At 36.1% G+C, this 21350-nt stretch overlaps 2 protein-coding genes across 3 annotated transcripts; one reads left to right on the top strand and one right to left on the bottom strand.

The window, feature by feature from the left end:
- The first annotated feature begins 1906 nt into the window (after nucleotides 1-1906).
- LOC145608175 (uncharacterized protein At5g19025-like) lies at nucleotides 1907-8338 on the top strand. The gene is made up of 2 exons (XM_081663785.1): nucleotides 1907-2754; nucleotides 8008-8338. The coding sequence occupies exons 1-2, from the start codon at nucleotides 2015-2017 to the stop codon at nucleotides 8045-8047; spliced, it is 780 nt and encodes a 259-aa protein (XP_081519911.1). The 5' UTR covers nucleotides 1907-2014; the 3' UTR covers nucleotides 8048-8338.
- Nucleotides 8339-9966: 1628 nt separating this feature from the next.
- LOC145608990 (putative disease resistance RPP13-like protein 1) lies at nucleotides 9967-18438 on the bottom strand. Of its 2 annotated transcripts, XM_081664563.1 has the most exons (15): nucleotides 15155-18438; nucleotides 14962-15033; nucleotides 14418-14504; nucleotides 14003-14075; nucleotides 13828-13914; nucleotides 13668-13738; nucleotides 13109-13200; nucleotides 12760-12948; nucleotides 12181-12283; nucleotides 11990-12034; nucleotides 11602-11897; nucleotides 11265-11421; nucleotides 11098-11146; nucleotides 10846-10943; nucleotides 9967-10723 (listed from the first exon to the last, which is right to left on the bottom strand). In XM_081664563.1, exons 1-2 carry the CDS (start codon nucleotides 18314-18316, stop codon nucleotides 15001-15003), a joined length of 3195 nt encoding a protein of 1064 aa, XP_081520689.1. In that variant the 5' UTR covers nucleotides 18317-18438; the 3' UTR covers nucleotides 9967-10723; nucleotides 10846-10943; nucleotides 11098-11146; nucleotides 11265-11421; nucleotides 11602-11897; nucleotides 11990-12034; nucleotides 12181-12283; nucleotides 12760-12948; nucleotides 13109-13200; nucleotides 13668-13738; nucleotides 13828-13914; nucleotides 14003-14075; nucleotides 14418-14504; nucleotides 14962-15000. The 2 variants fall into 2 exon arrangements, 1 of the variants encoding a protein (XP_081520689.1); XR_014105968.1 differs by lacking the exons at nucleotides 12181-12283; nucleotides 12760-12948; nucleotides 13109-13200; ... (4 more) ...; nucleotides 14962-15033; nucleotides 15155-18438 and having other exon boundaries at nucleotides 11990-12173.
- Between the last annotated feature and the right edge of the window lie 2912 nt (nucleotides 18439-21350).

Here is a 21350-nt window from a genome sequence, read left to right on the forward strand (position 1 = left end):
TGTTGAGTTTTTGCATGAGCTTAGGGGCTAGAGTGTCCACTTATTAATAAATTCCTTTATGTTGTTTAATCACTGTTAGTGGGCCCATATAGTGACAATATAGAGACCTTGTTGTTATCTTGCGGTTAATAAATTTCGTTATATTGTTTTATCACTGTTAGTGAGCCCACTCTCCTCTTATTAATAAATTTTTTTATTGAATTGTGTTTTGGAAAGGGGGCCATTTTGGTCCTTATGGATCCAAATTGAGCTCAACTTTGACAAAAAATAACGTGAATGTCTCAATTTGCGTGTCATTATTTTTTTTTGCAGTGAAAATTGTTCAGGTAAGGTATAGGAAAAGTGGAGTTAGGGCCTGTTCACATTTACTTAAGTTCAGTTCAGTTCGGTTCAGTTCAGCTCCAATCAGTTCAGTTCAGCTCCAATTAGTTCAGTTACGTTTAGTTCAGCTCTTAATTTCCCTTCTCATAAAATATTTATCTCAGCTCAATTCAGTTTAGTTCAGCTCTAATCAGTTCAGCTCCGATCAATTCAGTTCAGTTCAGTTCAGCTCAGTGCAGTAAATGTGAACAGGCCCTTAGTAGAAGAGAAAATTAATAAAATATTTTGTAAGTGGGGTTAGTAGAAGAGAAAATCTATTAATTAATTATTATTAGAATAAAACATTGCTGACATCATCTCTCCTCACGTGTCGCCTTCTTATAAATTTTTTTCCTGCTTAAAACCATTGATTATGTCATTTTTTTTTTTGTGATTTTTTTTTCCCTTTTTGTGTGATACTTTGTAAACAAGCAAGTAACTTCTTTCAACAACTTTAACCTAGTAAATCGAAGTATAGTAAATTGAATAGCAACTGCATTCCTAGCCTTTTAATTTCTCTCCTCAATTCATTAACACTAATATTCAAACGTCCAGAAATTTCTTAAAATATTCAAACTGTATTTTATTTAAAATATTTCCTTCCAATAAAATTATGACAAAATTGAAAAGATTCATGGTATATAATACTATAATTTTTTTTTTTTTTTTTTATATAACGTGCATCGCACGGGGATTATCTGGTTAATACTATAAAATGATAGTAGATTTTTACCAAACAAAGATATATTGCAATTATTATGAAACAAACCTAAATAAAGGTATTCCGATTATTATAAACGAAAGAAGTTCAATTATTATTATTATTATTATTATTATTATTATTATTATTATTATTATTATTATTATTATTATTATCTTCTTTTTACAAACAATATATCCCATGAAATAAACCATTGATAAAAAGTACAGTAAATAAAATAAAGTGTACTCTTTACTTGCAAATGTCACCACAGTTTAGATTCTACTCAACCAAATTTTCACTAACATGCGCCCCATGTCTTTCCCCTCTCTCCACCCAACCTCACCACAAATCTCAACCCCCCCAACTTTACAACAAAATCACTCATATATTTTTTTTTTCTTTTTCACGGGAAAAAAATCACTCATTTTTAGAACAAAAACAAAAATAACTAAACCACCCAATATAAAAATAAATAAATACCCTAATTCTATTTTGGGTAATAATATATGTACTTCTTAGAGCTATGTATAAACATTAAATATGCAACCTAAAATGGAATCAAACTGGAAATTCATCACAAAATCACGCGCATATCCGTGTAATTAATGCTAATATTGTAACATATATTTATTATATCTTTTATTAGCTTCTTATATACGAGAGATTGTTACATACTCTCGAGTGTACCATATACCTTGATTTTTGCTTTTAATTTTATGATTAAATAAAAAACAATTATCAAAACGAGAACAAAATACTTATAGATGTATGATTGTATACTTAACAAATTCCACTAATATACGAAGTATATGTTTTACTCCATTTTCCTTATATTAAAAAAAAAAAAAAAAAAAAATGTAACCACCTTCCTTGTGAATAATCTCACCCCAAAAAAGCCACTTCCCTTGACCCATCACCCCCATTCACCCCACCTCCATTTGTTACACTAACATGCGCCATCACCCTCCTCACCTTCACCCACACCCACACCCCTTTTTCTCTCTCCTCACTTCCATCCCCACCACCATCACAACCATGCCTCCTTCTTCCTCCTCCTCTCCTCTCTCCAAACCCCGCAAACCATCTCCCTCCTCCACCTCCTCCGCCGTCAACCACCACTCCTCCCCCCTCTTCTGCCGCCACCACTCCCCCTCCGCCACCGCCACCCTCGATCTCCTCATCCTCATCCTCGTCCTCTTCTCCGGCACCTTCCTCCTCACTTCCTACTTCTCCTACATCTTCAACTCCCTCTCTCTCCTCCTCCCCCCTCTCTTCCTCTCCCACTCTTCTCTCCTCCACCAATTCCCCCTCATTTACCTTCTGGGTTTCCTCCTCTCTTTCGCACTCGTTGCTGTTTCCTTCGAGATTTGCTGTTGCGGGGGATTTGGGTTTGGGTTTGGGTTTCGATCTCGCAAATGTCATAACCCTAAGTGTAAAGGGTTGAAGAAGGCTCTGGAATTTGATTTGCAGTTGCAGACTGAGGATTGCTTGAAATCGGGGTCGAATGATATTGATAAATTGCCGTGGAAAGGTGGGACTGAGTCTAATCCTGATTATGAGTGTCTTAGAGCTGAGCTGAGGAAGATGGCACCGCCTAATGGTCGGGCTGTTCTTCTTTTTCGTGCTAAATGTGGCTGCCCTATTGCCAAATTGATCGGTTGGGGACCTAAGAAAGGACGGAAGCATAAAAAGTAAGTCAAATTTTCTTTCTTTTTGGTTTTTGATCATGGGTTTTTGTTTTAGATGTTGAAATTGTTAGTAATTGGTTAGTTGACTATTGATATAATTTTGGGGTTTTTGATGGATTGATAGAATTGTGTGCGAATGATTATTTGGTTGGTAATTAGAGTTTTGCAATTGAATTATATTGATTGAATTTGAAATATATGTTGCTGTGGTTGTAATAACATATTGAGTATTATTGAATTCTCTATTGTTTGTGTTCAATCAATCAATCAAAGCCTTAATCTCATAAGTGGGGATTCTTTGCGGATTATCCATTCATGATTGGCCTGCTTTTACGAATCAGTATGAAAAAAGCCAAGAAATTTGTGTTATTACTTGTGTTTTGCTTTTTGATGAATATTGTTCTGTGGTATTTCAATAGTTACATAGTTTACTTCTGAGCTTATCTAGCTCCAATTCATTTGGTAACCTTTAGTGTGGTGTAGTTTAATTAGGGGTTGCCATTAGTTGTATTGTTGATCTCAAAGGCGGTTAAGGCTCAGGAATTAAAGCTTCTAATTGGTACGGCCAATGACGTGTTGTGCTGCCCTAATGCAATGCTTTGGCATTTTCATCACTGAAACTATCTGCTATCAGCTTGTTGGCTTAAGTTTTGTTAGCCCATGTAGATTAATGACAGTAGGATTGATGTTTGTATTCTTCATCATTATATCCATTCTACTTGCAGTCGTTGCAGAGAGGGTGTGGTGTTGTCGGAGAACTAACGTATTTTGTTCAATCAATCTTATCATTTGAATAGTTAGTCTTTAGCCTTCTGTATCTGTCTTCAAAACACCTAACTTGTTCTAGGTGAACAATTCCCTCCCTTGTGCCCTCTTTGTCTAATGAAACCAAGAAATTCATTTCTTTGTTGTTTGAACTACTAACTGGCTTATCATTTCTATTTATATTACTTGGTGTGGTCGGTTGATAGTAAAACAGAGTTGCAGAATCAGGTTAAATAGCATATTCTACTTGACAGAAATGGTGCTCAAGTGAAGTGGTTTGTAGTTGATTGGTTTTGACTGACTTTTGGCCTCTAGGGCTACTGTGACCTGCTGGCTTTTAGAATTATTTGTGGACTTCTGGTGACTACTAATAACCGCTAGTTTCTCTATCCCTTAAAGTTAAGGTGTTTATGCCAGTGATTTGGTGTGGAAATCAGAGAGGACTGCAGGTGACAAATGAACTTTTGCTATTGCACCAATCTTCAGTTACTTTTAAACCTGTCTTTATCTCACTCTCAATTCCATCTCCAATCCGGATCAAATTTGTAATTACTTGATTGCTGTCAGTTACACTGCTTCCCGGGTTTCCTTGTATTTTTTTTTGGATTTTAGAGTTAGATTTTGCTTGAAATAATTTTGTTCATGCTTATTTCATCCTTTGTGCTTCTGCCATATATTCTTCAAGTTCATCTGTTGTTCTTTATTCCAACACCCATCAGGGCCATCACCTATCAAGTAAACCTGATGTTATCTCACTCTTACTTCCTTTTGTCTCCTGAGATGTGAGATAGCCTTTATATCAGCTCCATCAGTGTCTAAGAACAACACAAATTCCTTTCCCTTTCTTTCCCCCCTTTTCTGATGGTGTAGTCAAAATCCTGCTGTAAAAATTTGTTTTTGCTTGTTCACTGATATATAACAAATTAAGTAATTAACCTTAATTCTAAGACCTCTATTTTATTTTATTTTGTAAAAATATGTGCTTTGTTGTTATCTCATGTAAGCTTGGATACTCTGTATTTTGTCAAGTGCTGTAGTCACTAAGGCTCTCCTTGGTGTTAAACTAACGGAAGGGACATAAAAGGGAACTTTCTGACATATCTACTCGAAACGCAAATTCTTGAGTGTGCAATTTTTACTGCTCCCTGTGATGGCACGATCAATTGAGATTTTGGTTGTGGCTGTTTCTTGAGGTCCAAGGCTGGACTGTCAGAAATCTTTATTTTGGTGGTTAGATCAGGTATCTTAACTACTTGTTAAGAAACTGTGAGTTGTTGGAGTGCTTGTGTATTGGAATGAGATCATGAGAGGGACAGAGAATGGAGTAGTCAAAATATTGATTGAACTGGTCGTTGTATGATGAAGCATCCAAGGGGATAATAGCCGAATGAACTGCACGCACTCACACAGCCACTTGATTATGAGCATATGACAGTTGTATTTAATGGTTATGCAGATGATGAAGGATTGCTTTGGGGTTATTTTGCTGTAGAGCCTGGTGGGTTATGGTTTTTGTTTGACTAGATAAAGTATGGAAGTTGCTACCATCATGTAGTTATTTAATAAGAGCTATCAAATGTGGTTGGGGGCAATGATAACTGTTAGCTCTTGATGATTATGGACAAAGGTCATATCTCCAGTTTGCTTCTACACTTGGCATCATGCTTCCAGCTTCTCTTTATGTGTTACATAGTACATGTACTCGAAACTGGCTCTCTTGATGCTAGGAAAAAGCTTCATGTCAGGTCAGATTTCTTGAATGAGTTTGGTACCTTAACTTTTGGAAATAACTATTAGCTTTAGGATATATCATCTTCTGAGCACCATTAAGGTGATCCTTGATTTGAAATTGACTATGACTGGCAGAAAATTTTTAGTCCTATCATATTTAAGGTTGTACATTGAAAAAACTGGAGGAAGAGGTTCTGGTGTTCTGCAGTAACTGTTTTTAGTCTTAGTTTTTGTATGTGTGATTGTGTGTGGGGATGTGCTTACATGCATATGTCTGTGACTGTGGATATGTGATTTTGAATTAGGGTGTGGAGAAGGGAGGCATTAGCTATTTTTAGATGTAGTTTCTGTTTCCTACTCTTAATATGTGTGCACATGCATCAAAAGATGTGTTCCTGCATTGCATCAGAACTCTTTCTGTCCAGGACTAATACTTTGTACTACATAATATATTTGGCACCAATCTCCTAATTTTCTTTTTTCAAATGTTATCGATATAGGAAGCTTTTATGTCTTTGTAGTTTTCCTGTCCTCTTTTATTGGTGGCCTGAAAGTTATTCTTTTACCTCTTTGTTGGATTATCCATTCCTCCTGGGGCAAAAGAATATGTTCTTTTGCAATCTGTAAAGAAAGGTTATTATTCTCCTTTGGGCTTGTCAAATCGAAGATATATTGATGCCTTTTAGTTGCTGCTTATTGATGTAAACCTGATAAGGCTCCAATATTCTTTTAAAATTAGGGACATACATTTTATTGACTGTCAAACTAAAAATGATACAATAATTGACTAATTGATTATTGATTAGTATGATAAATTTCATAAGTTAATCTTTGGTGTGGTAAACTATCATTAGCACCAGCTGGTTGAACCGTTGAATGAAATAGCTGTTGTAAGGGAAGTTGTGTTTGATGTTAATAGCAACTTTTACCTGTTATTATATGAAGTAATATGTTAGAATGGTGGTTCAGTTGAGTGCTACTTGTGCCTGCTTTGATCAGAGATGATATCTGTACTATGCTAATAGTGCCTTGTAATATAAGGTAATTACTGCTATAATACATTTGAAGAGGCTGAACTTTATATGGGCAAAATCTGAACAAGTTTTGTAGCTACTGGAATTTTTTTTTTCTATTCATCTATGAGGGCCATACAGGCCAACAATCATAGTGTGTAGAGCTGGCAAAAGTAGAACTGACCTGTAAAATTAGCCCAAACCAAACTTGGACCTAATATGACTCAAACTTGAAATCAACCTGAGTCCTGGATTGTCCTCCGAACTCGTGACCCAAACCTGAACCTGATTAGACCAATCAACCTAACCCTAATTACTGATTTGTACCAAACCCAACCCGAACTCGAGATGACCCAAACTTAACCTGTTGAATACTAAATTCAACCTGACCTACTCAACTTGTTATTGACCCGATTCAAATTCAACATGGCCTATAATTGACTCACTCGAATTCATCTGGACTTGTCAATATTACAACCCGACTCAACTCTAATACAACCTAGATAGCCTTTATCTGATACAATTACATTACTTACGTACATGCTCCTTTTAGAATTTGTTTAATGACGCTACCTAAACTTGACCTGATCCATATTTAACGTGATCTGACAATGACCCAACCCAAAAGTGACTTGAACAAGATGATGATCTGGCCTAAAATAACCTGCTACAAATTCGTATCATACTCGAACTGACTCAACCTGAGCCCAATTTAACCGACCCGAAGCCGATAGGATACATGACCTGAATTCCACATTGATGAACCCAATAATTGTGGAGGTGCTTTACTGGTTAATCAATAATTCAGCATCTTGAATTTAAATGTTCTGATCAACACTACCATTTAGAAAGGGAGAATCAAAGTGTTTCTTGTTGCATCAAATTTTAATTTCACTCAATTTTTATATAGTGACTGAACTTTGTGAATTTGACTCTTCCCCCCAACCCCTCTCGGTTTCACTTTTCCTAACTCAACTCTTCAGTCTTCCTTGTATTACATGGCCTTTTAGAACAATTCACCAGAGCTTCTCCCCATCATACATAATCTGATAGGTGCTGGTTGAGGTTGACAGTTGTGATAATTTAGTCAAATTTAATCAACTTTTTTGTGGTCTAGCTTTAGGAATCCCATGGTTTGGCTGATATGTCTTTCTGCTATTGTTTATTTGCAAATCTATATGTCATTGTAATAGCATCCTCTAAATTTGTTGTCTTATAGTTGATAAATTGTTACTTGGTATTCACATGCCCTTACATTCTCAAGATATTATCACTGGCAGTACAATGATAATTTTGTTCATTTGAATGCTGATATGATCCATCAGTAATACTCTGTATTTCACAGATCAGGGCTTTTCTGTGACACTTTTCTATATTTCTATGTTTGTGGTAGAGACTGCATTTAAGACGCGGTTGTCCCTGGATGAGCAAAGTTGATAGCCTTTACTTCTAACCTCATATATGTACCCTTTTGTGTGTGTTGGTGTCTGTTATTTCTTACCCCGAAATGGATGGTTGATAATCTTGATATGTAAAGCAATAAATTCCACATTAGTTGGACTATTATCAGGCCTGTGTACTGTGGTACTTGGACTCTCTATCTCTTAAGATAGCTAGATACATTCCCGTGTCTGGCATGATTTAGCCCAAGTAACATTCTACTGACTTTAGGCTTCATCAGCGTTTCCCTTTCATGCACAATAGCATATAGTATTTTATAAAAATTGATGATGTGTGGCTCTTGCAGGGCTTTATCTAATTTAACAGCCAATGGAGATCATCGCTGATGGCTCGTTTCAAGATGGCTGCGGCCTGTGGCTGTGCTGATACATAGTTGATATAATCCTTTCATGCTACTTAATCAGCTGATTTGCCATTTCCATGGAAGTTGGATGTTGGAGGACCAAACATCTAATTGAAACTGGCAAAGGGCAGCCTTCCATCTGAAATGCATTTACTGTATGAATGTCATTATGTAGAACTGAAAGGATAAAATACTATTTAAAATTTCATTATGTTATTATGGATTGTTAATATCAATTTAATGCCGATAAATAAATGAAATTATTTCCTTGTTACTGTCCATTCCTTTTGATCCACACCACATATTTGACTGAACATAATCAGAAATTATCATCGATAAATAGCCAGGCCTTTTGATCCACATATTCCAAAATCCAAATACGGGGTAACAAAACTTTGGGTTTTATCATATCATCATTCAGGGAATCACTGGCTTACAGTTGTTTCTTTTGAAAGTGATAAAGGTGGTACTTCTCCTGGTCCAAAGTAATTACTGTAACATATTTTGACTTCTAAATTATTTACCACCTTAGTCTCTAAAAGTTTGACTCTTTTGACCTAATTTTATTTCCAAAATGATCGATCTATTTGTATTAATATACCCATTAATTTACAACAATATTTATGCAAAATTAGTTTTTGCATACAAAATTTTGTTTTTCCATGTATTTTTTATTACTTTTCTCTCTATTTTTTTTACAAACCCAATATAAATTTATTTTTCTATAATATACATTTACTCTTTTTTCATTTAACTTTTTTAACCTGTGAAATCTACCCAAAAGGGTCGTTCTTTGGGGACGGAGGGAGTACATACTCTGCTTGACAAACTTCTGGAATTATAAATAGAGTAATAAAAAAAACATGGTTATGTGATATAACTTGTCATTTAATTTGGAATAGAGAAATATTACTAGTACATTTGTTTTCCTAACTTCCACTCTCTTCATGTATACGAAGCTAGGATACATGAACACTTCATCCAACTCCCGTGTTTGTGTCGGACACCGTGTCAAACACCAACACCCGTGAGACACACGACGATATGTCTCGGACCGTATCCTACTATGATACAGGTTGTTCAATTTTTTAATTTTTTTAATGAGACATTTTAAGTAGAGTAAGATAAATAAGGTAATTGTTAAATAATATGGGTGGCTTCATATATAGCTCATTGTTAATATGATACAATATCATCTAATGAGAGGACGGAATGACAAATGTATGGCCAAGTTCTTTTTTTAAAGTACATTGTATGAATTTTAACTTCCCGTACCTGTGTCCCTTATTTTAAGATAGACATTTTTCCGTATCCGATTCATATCCATATCGTGTCAGTATCCGTTTTTGTGCAACCTAGATACGGAGTTTATTACTTTTAATTTATGAGGTTTGTATTGTTTATGACATCTTTTATTTTATTGTTATCACCTACCCACCAAAAATGATTTGGTTCAGTTTGAACTTTGAAAGGTTATCATTGTAACAAACAACATGAAATGGAATATTGAAACATTTTATAATTTAAGTATATTGTCCTCAACGAATGATCGTGGAGTGGTTAATTTCACGAAAATTCTTGTCATCTGCTGAGACATTTTCAACTTTCTGAATTATGATGTACTCTGTAGATATACATCGTAGCTCACTTAGAATAACATCCAAGATTCCAAGTATACTTTTTGGGGATAGGACATGGGAACCTGAGGTAAGATAAATAGTACGAGTAACATATGTATGTACTAACATAGGGCTTGGTAGCCTTGGTTGATGATTTTTAATAGAAACACAATAGAAAACCAATCAGACTAGAATGCAAAATCCATCAGTTCTGAATCCTTCTGTTGGAGTAATTTGAGGAAGCATATAGAAAAAACATAGGAAAACCTTGGATAGTCATATATAGAATGCAATTGTGGGTCTCTCTATTCAATCTGATGCTCGTGAATCGTGATAGGTTATACATAGAAACATAGCCCGATTGTAAGCCAACAAGTTCGAGACATATCTACACCATAAGACACTACAAATTTCAACATCAGGCATTACATAAAGCAGCATTGCTGCATTTATTCTCACCTGTACAAAGCATCAGAGGGACAGAAAACCCACCTTCTAGGAAGGGTTGTCAACTGCCCCCACATCATGTGCTAAGGTAGCTCTGCATCATCTGATAGGGGTTGTCAACTGCCCCCACATCAGAGCGTACAACTAGAATACAAGCACATAAATTTGCAAAATTATTACAGAAAGTTAAGCTAAGGTAGCTCTGCATCATCTGATAGGGGCTGATATGGTAGCATCGCGCAGCAACTGCTCAACCATGATCCACTTCAAATGAAAACAGTTAACCGTGCATCAGTGAACCATCTCTTCATCAGGTACAATTGCATCATGTAGGAACAGGTCACCATGTCCATCAACACGAGCAAGCCGGCCAATAACATGAGCATTCAATGTCAGAAACACGCTGCTAGAACCACAGTTGCAGACTTGCTGAGTCTAAAATTGTTAGCATTATGGTCCCAAGTTTGCAACATGATCTCCTAACTCATTCAGAGCAGTAACCACCATTTCCATTCCATTAAAAACTGTCAAGGGCAGAGAAATTGCTATCCATCAGCTGAGTCGTTAGGGATTTCTATGTGCATGCAGCTGGACTGTCCATTGTACAAACACATGTAAATAATTAGCCATATTTCACATTATACAAGTTAACACTTAAACTGTTAAGTAAATATTAGACAGAGAAAAAACAAACATCGAGAGCTTCTTAACCTACACTTTTCGTTAATGTTAAATTTCAACTCGTCCAGTTATCATGTGGCAAGAGCATAGCAAAACCGATAAGAATCCAATGCTTTAGGGCTTCCAAAATAACTATAGTAGAGACGTCCACATAACAGAATTTTTAAGAGTTATGCCCAGTTACGCGGAGATGAATGTTGCAGGAGTGACCAGAAAATCAGTAAATCTATCAATGTAAACAAATGAAAACCAATTCAAGTGAAACGTATATCCTCTTTGGACTTACATAAGCAAAAAGGTTTTGAGCAAATTTATAGCATCTCTGGTTTGAGGCACTGCAAAAGTTAAAATTTTATTTAGTTTGAAGTATATATTTTCAGTTGCTGCAATCAAATTTTTTACTAAGAGATGCCTAAATGTAAAAAAAAAAAAAAAAAAAAAACCTTTATTTACCTGCATCGCACATCTCCAACTCATTCTCTTTGGAATAATTATAATCATAAGAGCTGCCTGCAGCAAATAAGTGTCATTTATCCTCCAGTTTTAAGGCTTCATTTCATGTTACAAATGGAATACCATTGCATTAAGAAACCACTGCAACATAATGTCTCTGCAAAAGCTCACAAAAATAAAGGTTAGTACTAAATACTCACTTACACAATAGAGAACAATTAAACAGATAATAGGAGCTTATTATGGTGCATATGATTTGCAAGAATCACCCATCAATGATTGAACAATATTTTAAAAGTCATTTAATGATTGTTGATAAATTTTGTAACGAGAATACCTTCAGAGTTCAGACTGATTTATCTTCTTACAATTCCAATATATACTTCAACCAATGCCAAACCAGACAATCAGTCAAGTCTACAGACCACCCCCACCTGTCTGATTCAAACTTGAGCAACATTCGACATCAACTAGCTATGGAATCTCTCTTAAACATCGCGAAGACAGATATTTTCAAGCCAATATCCCCCTGCTTTTTTCTTTTTCTTTTTTCCCCTTTTTCTCCTCTTTGTTGAAGGTTTTTCTTCGAGTAACAAAATCTGCGATCACCTAAGCACATCCCCTTTTTGGGAGCTGCAAGAAAAGGACATGCATACAGTATAATCTTCAGTTGCAGTGACAAATATGATAAAGCAGCTTTATGTGAGAGGGCAAGTGTTTCTTACCAAGTTTATCACTAGAATATTTCATCTCTTTGCTGCTCAAAATATCTGCGACTTCAAATTTAATGCCCAATAACCATTGCCAACAGAATTTTTGCAGGAAATGCATCAGAGAGCAAATGGTTATTTTCCGAGGCAAAACAAATCATAAACTCAGTTAAATTTGATTGATGATGAACTATGTATTTAATTACCTTTCGACATCAGAACATCTTCTCTTTTGGAGCATGACAAGCAGCCAATACCACCATCCAATCAGAGTAATCAGTCAAGTATGAAGATCACCCTTGCCTAACTCTTGCAAAAATAGAAGAATATATCTTATTTGAGTAAGACAATAGTTAAGGTAAAAGCCCAGTATTATGTTTCATTTTTGTTCCTATTTATAAAGGGTACTCCCTCCGTTCCACAATGATGTTCCTGTTTTGAATCTTTGACTTTTTTTAAGAAAGAGAGAATCTTCTAAATTTCTCTTAATCTATAAGAGCAAATATAGTCATGTGGGATCTAGTTTGATTCGTCTTGGTGAGTAGATTATTAATATCTAACTTTTATAATTTTTGCTAGTGTGAGATTAAAGATATTTGCGGTCAAAGATGGGTAAAATTTTACATCGATTTGCGAAACAGGAACATCTTTATGAAACGGAGGGAGTATAAAAAATAAATAAAAGCCTGCGATAGTACGATAGTGTACATTAATTAGGCACCACAACAAGATATCTTAAAAACATCCATAATGTTCATTACATTAGAACTGAAGGAATGACCTACCCCATGTCGACCGCTCTTAGTCATAACCCCAAAACTGTATCTGCTTAAGGTGTCGATTGCCTTAATTAAGACGATACAGAGCAGATGTAGGTGTGAAATGTTCATTACTCAGTCAACAAGTGTACAGCCTGTCCCTTGTCTGATCAGAATTGAGCTAGCCACATTCAACACCAAGTAGCAAGGGAGTCTCTGAATTATCAACAAAACAAGACAGATATTTTCAAGTCAACCATATTAACCACATCCCTCTCTGCTCTCTGCTCTCTTTTTTTTATTTTTTTTTCCTTTTTCTTCGAGTAACAAAATATGTGATAAAGCCGCTTTATGTGAGATAGAAAGAGTTTCATACCAAGCTTATGACTAAAATATAATCTCTCTTTGCTGCTCAAGATTTCTGCAACTTCAAAATTCAATGCCCAATAACTATGGCCAACAAAGTTTCTGCAGTAAAATTAAACATTCAGTTTGATAGATGCATCAGAGTGTAAATTGATATGTTGTACTAATGGAAATACATATGGCCCATGTAATATTCTCAGTTCCCATGGTTAATTTCCAAGGGTTAACAAATCTTAAACTCATCTAAACATCTTCTCTTTTAGAGCATGAATTGCAACAAATACCACCAGCCAATCAGTCAAGTATGAAGCCACCCTTGCTTAACTCATGCAAAAAAAGAAGAATAGAGCAACATTCAACATCAACAACATGGAACTTATTCGAGCAAGACAATAGTTAAGCTAAAAGCCCAGCATTCTGTTTCATTTTTGTTCCTGCTCGTAAAGGGTATAAGAAACAAAACACTGCCTGAGATAGTATGCCAGTGTATATTTATTAGGCACCACAACAAGATATATAATAACAGTATTTATAATGTTCATTATATTAGAACTGAAGGGCCGACTTACCCCATGTAGGCAGCTACTTGTCCTGATCCCATAATTGTATCTGCTTGAGGAGTCGATTGCCTTGTTTAAGACTATACAGAACAGACGTAGGTGTTATTGGAGGCTATGTATGACATCCATAAAGAAGCTGTGTTTAGACTCGAGTGAAAATGTGCATTACCTAGTCAACAATTGTACAGACCGCTGACCGTCCCTTGTTTGATTCAGAATTGAGCCACATTCAACACCAAGTAGCTATAGAGTCTCTCTGAAATATCACAAGAAAGGAGTTATCTATTTATTTATTTATTTTTTCTTTTTTCTCTCCTTACTTGAGGGTTATAAGGATTACATACCGACATAATCCCATGGTTTTTGCTTCAAGTAAAAAAAATCCATGATCATTTAAGCACATGTCCTTTTAGAGAGCTGCAAGAAAAGGTTGTGCATAAAGTAAAATCTCAGTTGCAGTAAAACTATTTGATAAAGCAGCTTATATGGGAGAGTTTCTTACTATTTACATCACTAGAATTTATCTCTTTACTACTCAAAATTTACTGCCAAATAACCATTGTCAACACCCAACAGAATTTGTTTCGGCAGATTCATAAAACAATAAGGTTAATTGATGCATCAGAAAGCATTTAGAGATGTTATACTGATGCAAAAACATATGACGCTATTTTCTCAGTTCCCTTGGTCAAATTTCCAGGAAAAACTAGTGTTATATTCATACAATTTTAATTGATGATGAATCATATATTGAGATACCTCTAAATGTCAGAAGATCTTCTCTTTAAGAATGAATAGAGATCAATAGCACCAGCCAATCAGTAAGGTATGAGATGCACCCCTCACCTAATTCACTGCAAAAATGAAGAGCATAGAAATATTAACCATCAACAAAATAGAACTTATTTGACAAATGCAAGTTAAGCTAACAGCCTAACATACTTGATTAGTATGTTAGTGAACATTAATCAAGTAGCACAACAAGACTTAATTTATATATATTTACATGAGATCGAACTACATATACAGAATGTTCACTATAATAGGACTGATGAGTGACTGGCTTTATCTCATGTCGGGTGTTACTAACCCCGCTCACAAAACTGTAATAGTAAGGCCATATATACATAGAAGCTGCGATGAAGGTGTTGCGATCAACACAGTTAAAACATCCATATATGCATAGAATTACAAAGCTCTATTGGAGTAGAAATATGCATTTTCTACACAATAATGAGCATAACTTTTAATGTTATTGAATAGAAAACAACTAATGAGTAAATTACAAACAGAGTGAGGATACCTCAATTGGTTAGAGCTTCTCTTCCGATTTCAGGGGATCCTAGGATCGATTTTTACCCCGTCTTGAGATTCTCTAAACACCCAAATAAATAAATAAATAAATAAATAAATAAATAAAATAAAATAAAATAAATTACAAACAACAATAACCTAGTTTAGCGATAAAAACATTGTTGAATAAATAAATAAATTACCTTACGATGATCCAAAAGATCTTCAATATATATATTAGGGATGTGGCATATTTTGAGCCAGTCTTCCCCGTCTGGTTCCTGGCATCTATCCTTGAGTTCAGGGCTTGGCACTATTATTTTTAGTGTATTGAGGGAGGTCAGGTGTTTTATTGCTTCTGGCAGTGATTTCAGTTCTGGGCATTCTTCTATTTCAAGTGTAGTGAGGGAGGTCAGGTGTTTTATTGCTTCTGGCAGTGATTTCAGTGCAAGGGAATTACTTATTATAAGTGTAGTGAGAGAAGTGAAGTGGCATATTTCTTCCAGCAATAATTTTATCGGATAGCAATTCCTAATATTGAGGAAATTCAATTTGGTGAGATGCTCTTTTCTCAGAATCTTTATTCCACTGCTTTTATTCATAAAAAGGTGTTGAAGAGAAGTGCAGATTTGAAAGTCCTCCATCAATAGAGAATCGACGCAGCTAAGCCCCAGTTGTTTTAGATGTGGACATTGAGGAATGTACGTCAAACTCTCGCAAGCCATAATATCCAGCTTATAGAGCCGAGGAAATGATGGAATGGAAACAATTTCCGTCTCCATCCATGTTTTATTTTTCCACCATCCCTTTAATTTCGGCATTGTAATTAGCTGTAACTCCTCAAGACACGGAAAGAATTTCGTATATGGAGATGATGCATCGACATCACTCTCTATGTACTCCATACTCTGCATTTGATCAAGGGTAAGTTTTTTGAGATGGCAAAGTTGACTCAGTGATGATGGCAGATGTAGCAACTCCTTACAAAATAACAACTCGATACTCACAAGCCCTGTCGCCCAACTTGGCAATTTGCCGAATTCGGTACCAATAAAGCCCACAATCGATAACTCCCAAGCTTGCCTATTACAGAACAGGAACTCCAGCAATTTCTTCTGACCTTTCTGATCCCGATCAATATCATATTCTATATTAAAAGAATCAAGTTTTACTTTCATACAATTATTCCGTATATCATCGCCGACCTCCTTGAAGCGGAGAACACCTCTTAGGTTATTGATAACAGGTTTCAAGTCTATGAGGTAATCATCATTCCCACACACTATAAACATCGGTAGTGTGTGAAGACTTGTTAAATTACCCATCCCTGCTGGCATATGAGTCAAGCTCTTACATCCATTCATATCCAACACCCTAAGATTTACTAGTTTGCTTGTGTCTTCTGGCAAATGAGTCAAGCTCTCACATCCATTCATATCCAACACCCTAAGATTTACTAGTTTCCATGTGTCCTCTGGCAACTCCTTTAGTTCCACGCAATTAACCAGTTTTAATGTTTGTAGATTGCGAAGGTTGGTGATCGATTTAGGGAGCATCACCAAAGAAAGATTATATGAGAGATCAAGGTACCTCAAGTGTAACAAACTACCCAGTGTGTCTGTAAATCTATAGAAATATGAATTATGTATAGACAACACCCTTAAACGACTACACTTTGAAATAATTGAACTCCAAACCTCCACATCATTAAACCCATAAAATTTTTTACAGAAAGTACGCAATGTTTTACTGGTACAATTACTTGAACTTGACCAGTTAACCAGGCATTCATTATCATTACTATCAAAAAACAGATGACGAGCATTCCCTTCATATTCAGATGTACTACAAGTTCTCAATGTCACGGACTCCTTCCCAGCTACCTTCCGAGCAAGGTCATGTATGAGATCATGCATTTTGACTGACTTAATCCCGCCATATTCATTCTTCTGAACGTCTTGGAGAAAACACCTATGCAATAAAATTGAAAAGTATCTTTCGCCAGTATCTTCAATGCTATTATTTGCACCACTCGGAACAAGATAGCCGTGTGCTGACCATAGACTAATCAACTCCTCTTTATATATTCTATGATCCTGAGGGAAGACCGAGCAAAAGCTAAAACAACTTTTTAGAGCGGGATCAAGATGATAATAGCTAAACATCAAAATTGGCATCAAGTCATCCTCATCTTCACGCATTTTAGCCAAATCAATTCTTCTGTACGACTGCCAAACATTTATATCTTGACGACGCAACAAACTAGCGACCACCCTTATAGAGAGAGGCACATTAGCACATTTTTTCACAATATCTCTGCCAATTTCATCAAAGCCAGCAATGGCTTCCTCTTCCTTAACTCCAAGTGATATTTTTCTAAATAGTTCCCAAGAATCCTTTTCAGAAAGACCTTTCAACTTGTGCATTGGATAGTTTCCAATAGCTGTTGCCACCTTTTGGCTGCGACTGGTCACCAAGATTCTACTTCCCTTTCCACCTAATTTCAAGAAGTCTCTAAGCTCATCCCATTTTATACCTCCCTCATACCAGACATCATCTAAAACAAGCATGTACCTCTTCCCTTCAATCTGCTTTCGAACATTACAATATAGATCCTCGAATGTACGCTGCTCCTTCTTAAGTATCTTACTTAGTATATCTTTTGTTTCAAAATTAAAAGACACACAAACCCAGTACATCTCATCTTTGAATGCTTCTTTAATCCTATGATCACTAAACACAAGTTGGGCAAGAGCAGTTTTACCCAACCCTCCAATCCCCACCACAGTCACAAAAGATACATTATTCTCCAAGTCATCTTTTAACAACAAATCCACAATGGTCTCCTTGTCAGCATCTCTCCCAATAATAACCTGTTCAGACACATAAGAACAGGTTTCCTCCCTAGTCTTAACTGCAAGCTTATCATGCAGCTTACTAAACCCAAAATCCCTATGATCTTTTGCTATTTTATCCAACTTCTCCCTAAGCTTGTTAACCTCAACAGACGTCTTATAAGCAAATAAGAGCGGGTTCTTAGAGGAGAAGAAACGGCGTACCTTCTTAGAGAGCTTACCACCGGGCATACCATTCAGCTGCTGAGCAATGGTTCTATATTCATCAAACATATCATCAGCATCGTACACAGCGTTTTTCAGGTTCTGAACCCAGCATTGGCCTTCATGGCTGAGCTCCTGCCACTTAGAGCCGGCATCAAGGAGAAAACTGTTGATGGTTTCAACAGTTTTGAGTAACTTCTCAAGCTCCGATTCATACTCAAAGACTGAGCATAGGTTCCGCACTTCCGCACACTGCAGTGTTGCAAAAAGTGTCTGAGCAACAGTCAGTGCCGTCGCCACGTCCATCTTCAAGCTAAGTTTTGAGGTAACAATAAGCAGAGAAAAAGTATGAAGGTAAGAGAGGAAGTATGAAGGGTATTGTTTTGGTTGGAGTGTTGTAATTGTAAGGTCTGATATTCTCTTTAAATAGATGAATAATGGGTGGTCCTCTTGAGAGCGTGAGCAAGGGGGGAGAAATATGTCCTATTTTCCACTAATGCTTACAAACTCTCTTAATTGTTTTTTCTTTTAAAAAACTACTTAAATGTGAATATTTTATGGTAATCCATGATTGATACTTGTTGAATTATATCCTAGCCAAACAATACGTATAAGTAAGGTAAAATTGGTATAAATCATCTTTTATGTCCAACTTTTTTGATAAAACCACTTTTTAAGTTTTTTTTTTTTTTTTTGACTAAATCACCTTTTAAGTGCCTAAATTTTTTATTGTACCACCCCTATTTCAAATCTAACAAATGCATCTCAATCATCCACTTCCAAATCAACAACCATAGCAAAAACTTCCCTTCCATCTCAACCATCCAGGCCACTCCAATTACCTCAATTTAGGTTTTGAGAATAAACAAATACTACAACTTAATTTTTGTAGCAAAATTAGGTGACAAGGTTTAAATAAAAACTACTTCTAGAAGCCCTTCCATGTTGGCACTCTATACCCCTTATGTCGGAAACCATACCCCCCCATGTCGGCAATGTTAAAATTCAACATTGCATTTAACTAGCTAGCTTTGTATTAATTACTAGTAGTTGTAATAGTTGCTAATGAAGGCTATAAATAGCCATAGTTGTAGCCCATTTACCGGCAAGCCTTTTACATGAAATATAATTAAACACTTTGAGTGTTCTTAGGTAGATTATTATCTCCCTAACCCTTGGTGGTGTTACTGTATCCAAGGTTCCCCTCTCAATTGTTCCTAGTGGTGTTTCTGTATCTAGGAATAAGTAGAGCTGTATCGTCGGAGTAGCCGACCGACGTGGTGAATTGGCTAATTCTACCCGACCCCTACTTAGAACGGTGTCAAATTGGTATCAGAGCCAAGTCGCCCAACCTCCATTGAAACTGTCGAATTGCCGACGCTGCTTCAACACCCATTATTGTCGTAGCTTTAATTAAAACCACCCACAAAATTAAAATCACCCAATCGCCACCATAAACCACCACAAAATTACTCTACCGTCAACCACCATAAACAACCCAGTCTCCCCGAAAGTATAAAATAAATTTTTTTTTTAAAAAAAAAAAAAAAAAAAAAAAAAAAAAAAGGGAAAACACTTACCCAGCCGTGAGCTCCACCGCATCACCACCATCTGCTTACTTGTAATTTACCGAGAATCATAGCTATTGTGGGAGAATTGCTCCAATTTTCCTCTGTCTTCGGAAAACTCTGTCTGGTAATCCCAATTTCACTTTCTCTTTCATACCTTGTTTCTCACGTCCACTTTGAATTTCCTTATTCAAGTTTGCAGTTGACTACTCTACTCTACTTTAGTCTTATTGGGCTTTTAATTCTATTTCATTATTAAAAAAAAAAAATAAAAATAAAATTATAATAATAATAATATGGGAGTGGATGCGTGAGTATAGTGGCAGTAGAATAGTTGGACTTTAATTCTTTCCACTTTTCATAAGTTGAAGTCTAGTATTCACATTAGATATTTTTCTTACTATCCTTTTTATCTTGTCTTAATTTCTTGTACGTATAATACATATATTTAGCGTGTTTGAAAAAAAAATTAAAAAAAATAAAATAAAATAAAAATAAAAAAAAAAAAAGAAAAAAAAAAGAAGAAGATATTTTAAGTTTTTTTTCCAGCTTAACAAAATGCCGCCGAGAGCACGTCGTGGAGGAAATAATCAGCAACAACGCCCTGTCTATGACACTATAATAGCTGACATGCAACGAGAAATTCAGAAACTTCAACAACGTCTTGCACGTTATGAAGCTGCTGCTAATCAATCCCACCAATCAGACGAAGAAAAATCGGATAGCCCAGATGAAGATTTCAACCCGTTTCACCAATCCGAGGGTGAATATTCAAGTGGAGGAACATCTTATTCTCGACGAAAGCGCCATCCTCGACACCAAGAAAAGGAATTTGGAATCAAGGTTGAAATTCCAGATTTTGAAGGAGGTGTTCATCCCGATGAGTTTATCGAATGGCTCCATACAGTTGAACGTGTCTTTGATTTTAAAGACATTCCAGACGAAGCAAGGTCAAGTTAGTCGCCATCAAATTCAAGAAACATGCATCCATTTGGTGGGAGAATCTAAGGCGACAACGTGAACGAGAAGGTCGGAGTAAGATCTGTACATGGGATAAAATGAAACGCGAACTCAAACGTAAATTTTTACCCAGTCACTATCGCCAAGATATTTTTATAAAGTTTCATCACTTGGAACAAGGAAACAAATCTGTGGCCGAGTACGTTGCCGAGTTTGAAGATTTATCAATGAAGTGCGACAATTCTGAACCGGAAGAACAGACTATCGCAAGGTTCTTAACCGGGTTGGATCCAAAAATCTTGGAAGAATCTGATGTTGCTTGTGTTCTAGTCATGCTCGAGGAAAATCAAGAAGATCAAGGGATACCGTTGCGATAGTCTGTTCTTTCCAAAGTCGTACAACTCCAGCAGTATTGGTCGTTCAACGACGTCACCAAGCTTGCTTTGAAGGTTGAAGGTCAACAAGCAAAGGAAAGAACTGGATTTAAGTTTGTCTCTAAGGAGACTTTTTACCGTGGAAATACCCCAACAAAGTTTCCACCGAAGGCCAACTCTAACACGTCAACGAAAAAGGTTGAGAATCCAGTCACAACGAGCAAACCACAAAGGCAAGGTAACAACAATCCTACTTCCAGAAGATGTTTTAAGTGTCAAGGATTTGGTCACATTGCTTCTGAATGTCCGAATTCTAGAATGATTTCTCTTGTCGAAGAAGAATTGTTAGAAGAAGAACAGGTTGAAGGTATTGAGGATGACGACAATAAAGAGGTCTTGCACGCTGACGAAGGTGAATCGTTAGTTATTCGTCGTATC

The sequence above is a fragment of the Chenopodium album genome, chromosome 23, assembly GCF_948465745.1.
Source record: "Chenopodium album chromosome 23, dcCheAlbu1.1, whole genome shotgun sequence".
NCBI lineage: Eukaryota > Viridiplantae > Streptophyta > Magnoliopsida > Caryophyllales > Amaranthaceae > Chenopodium > Chenopodium album.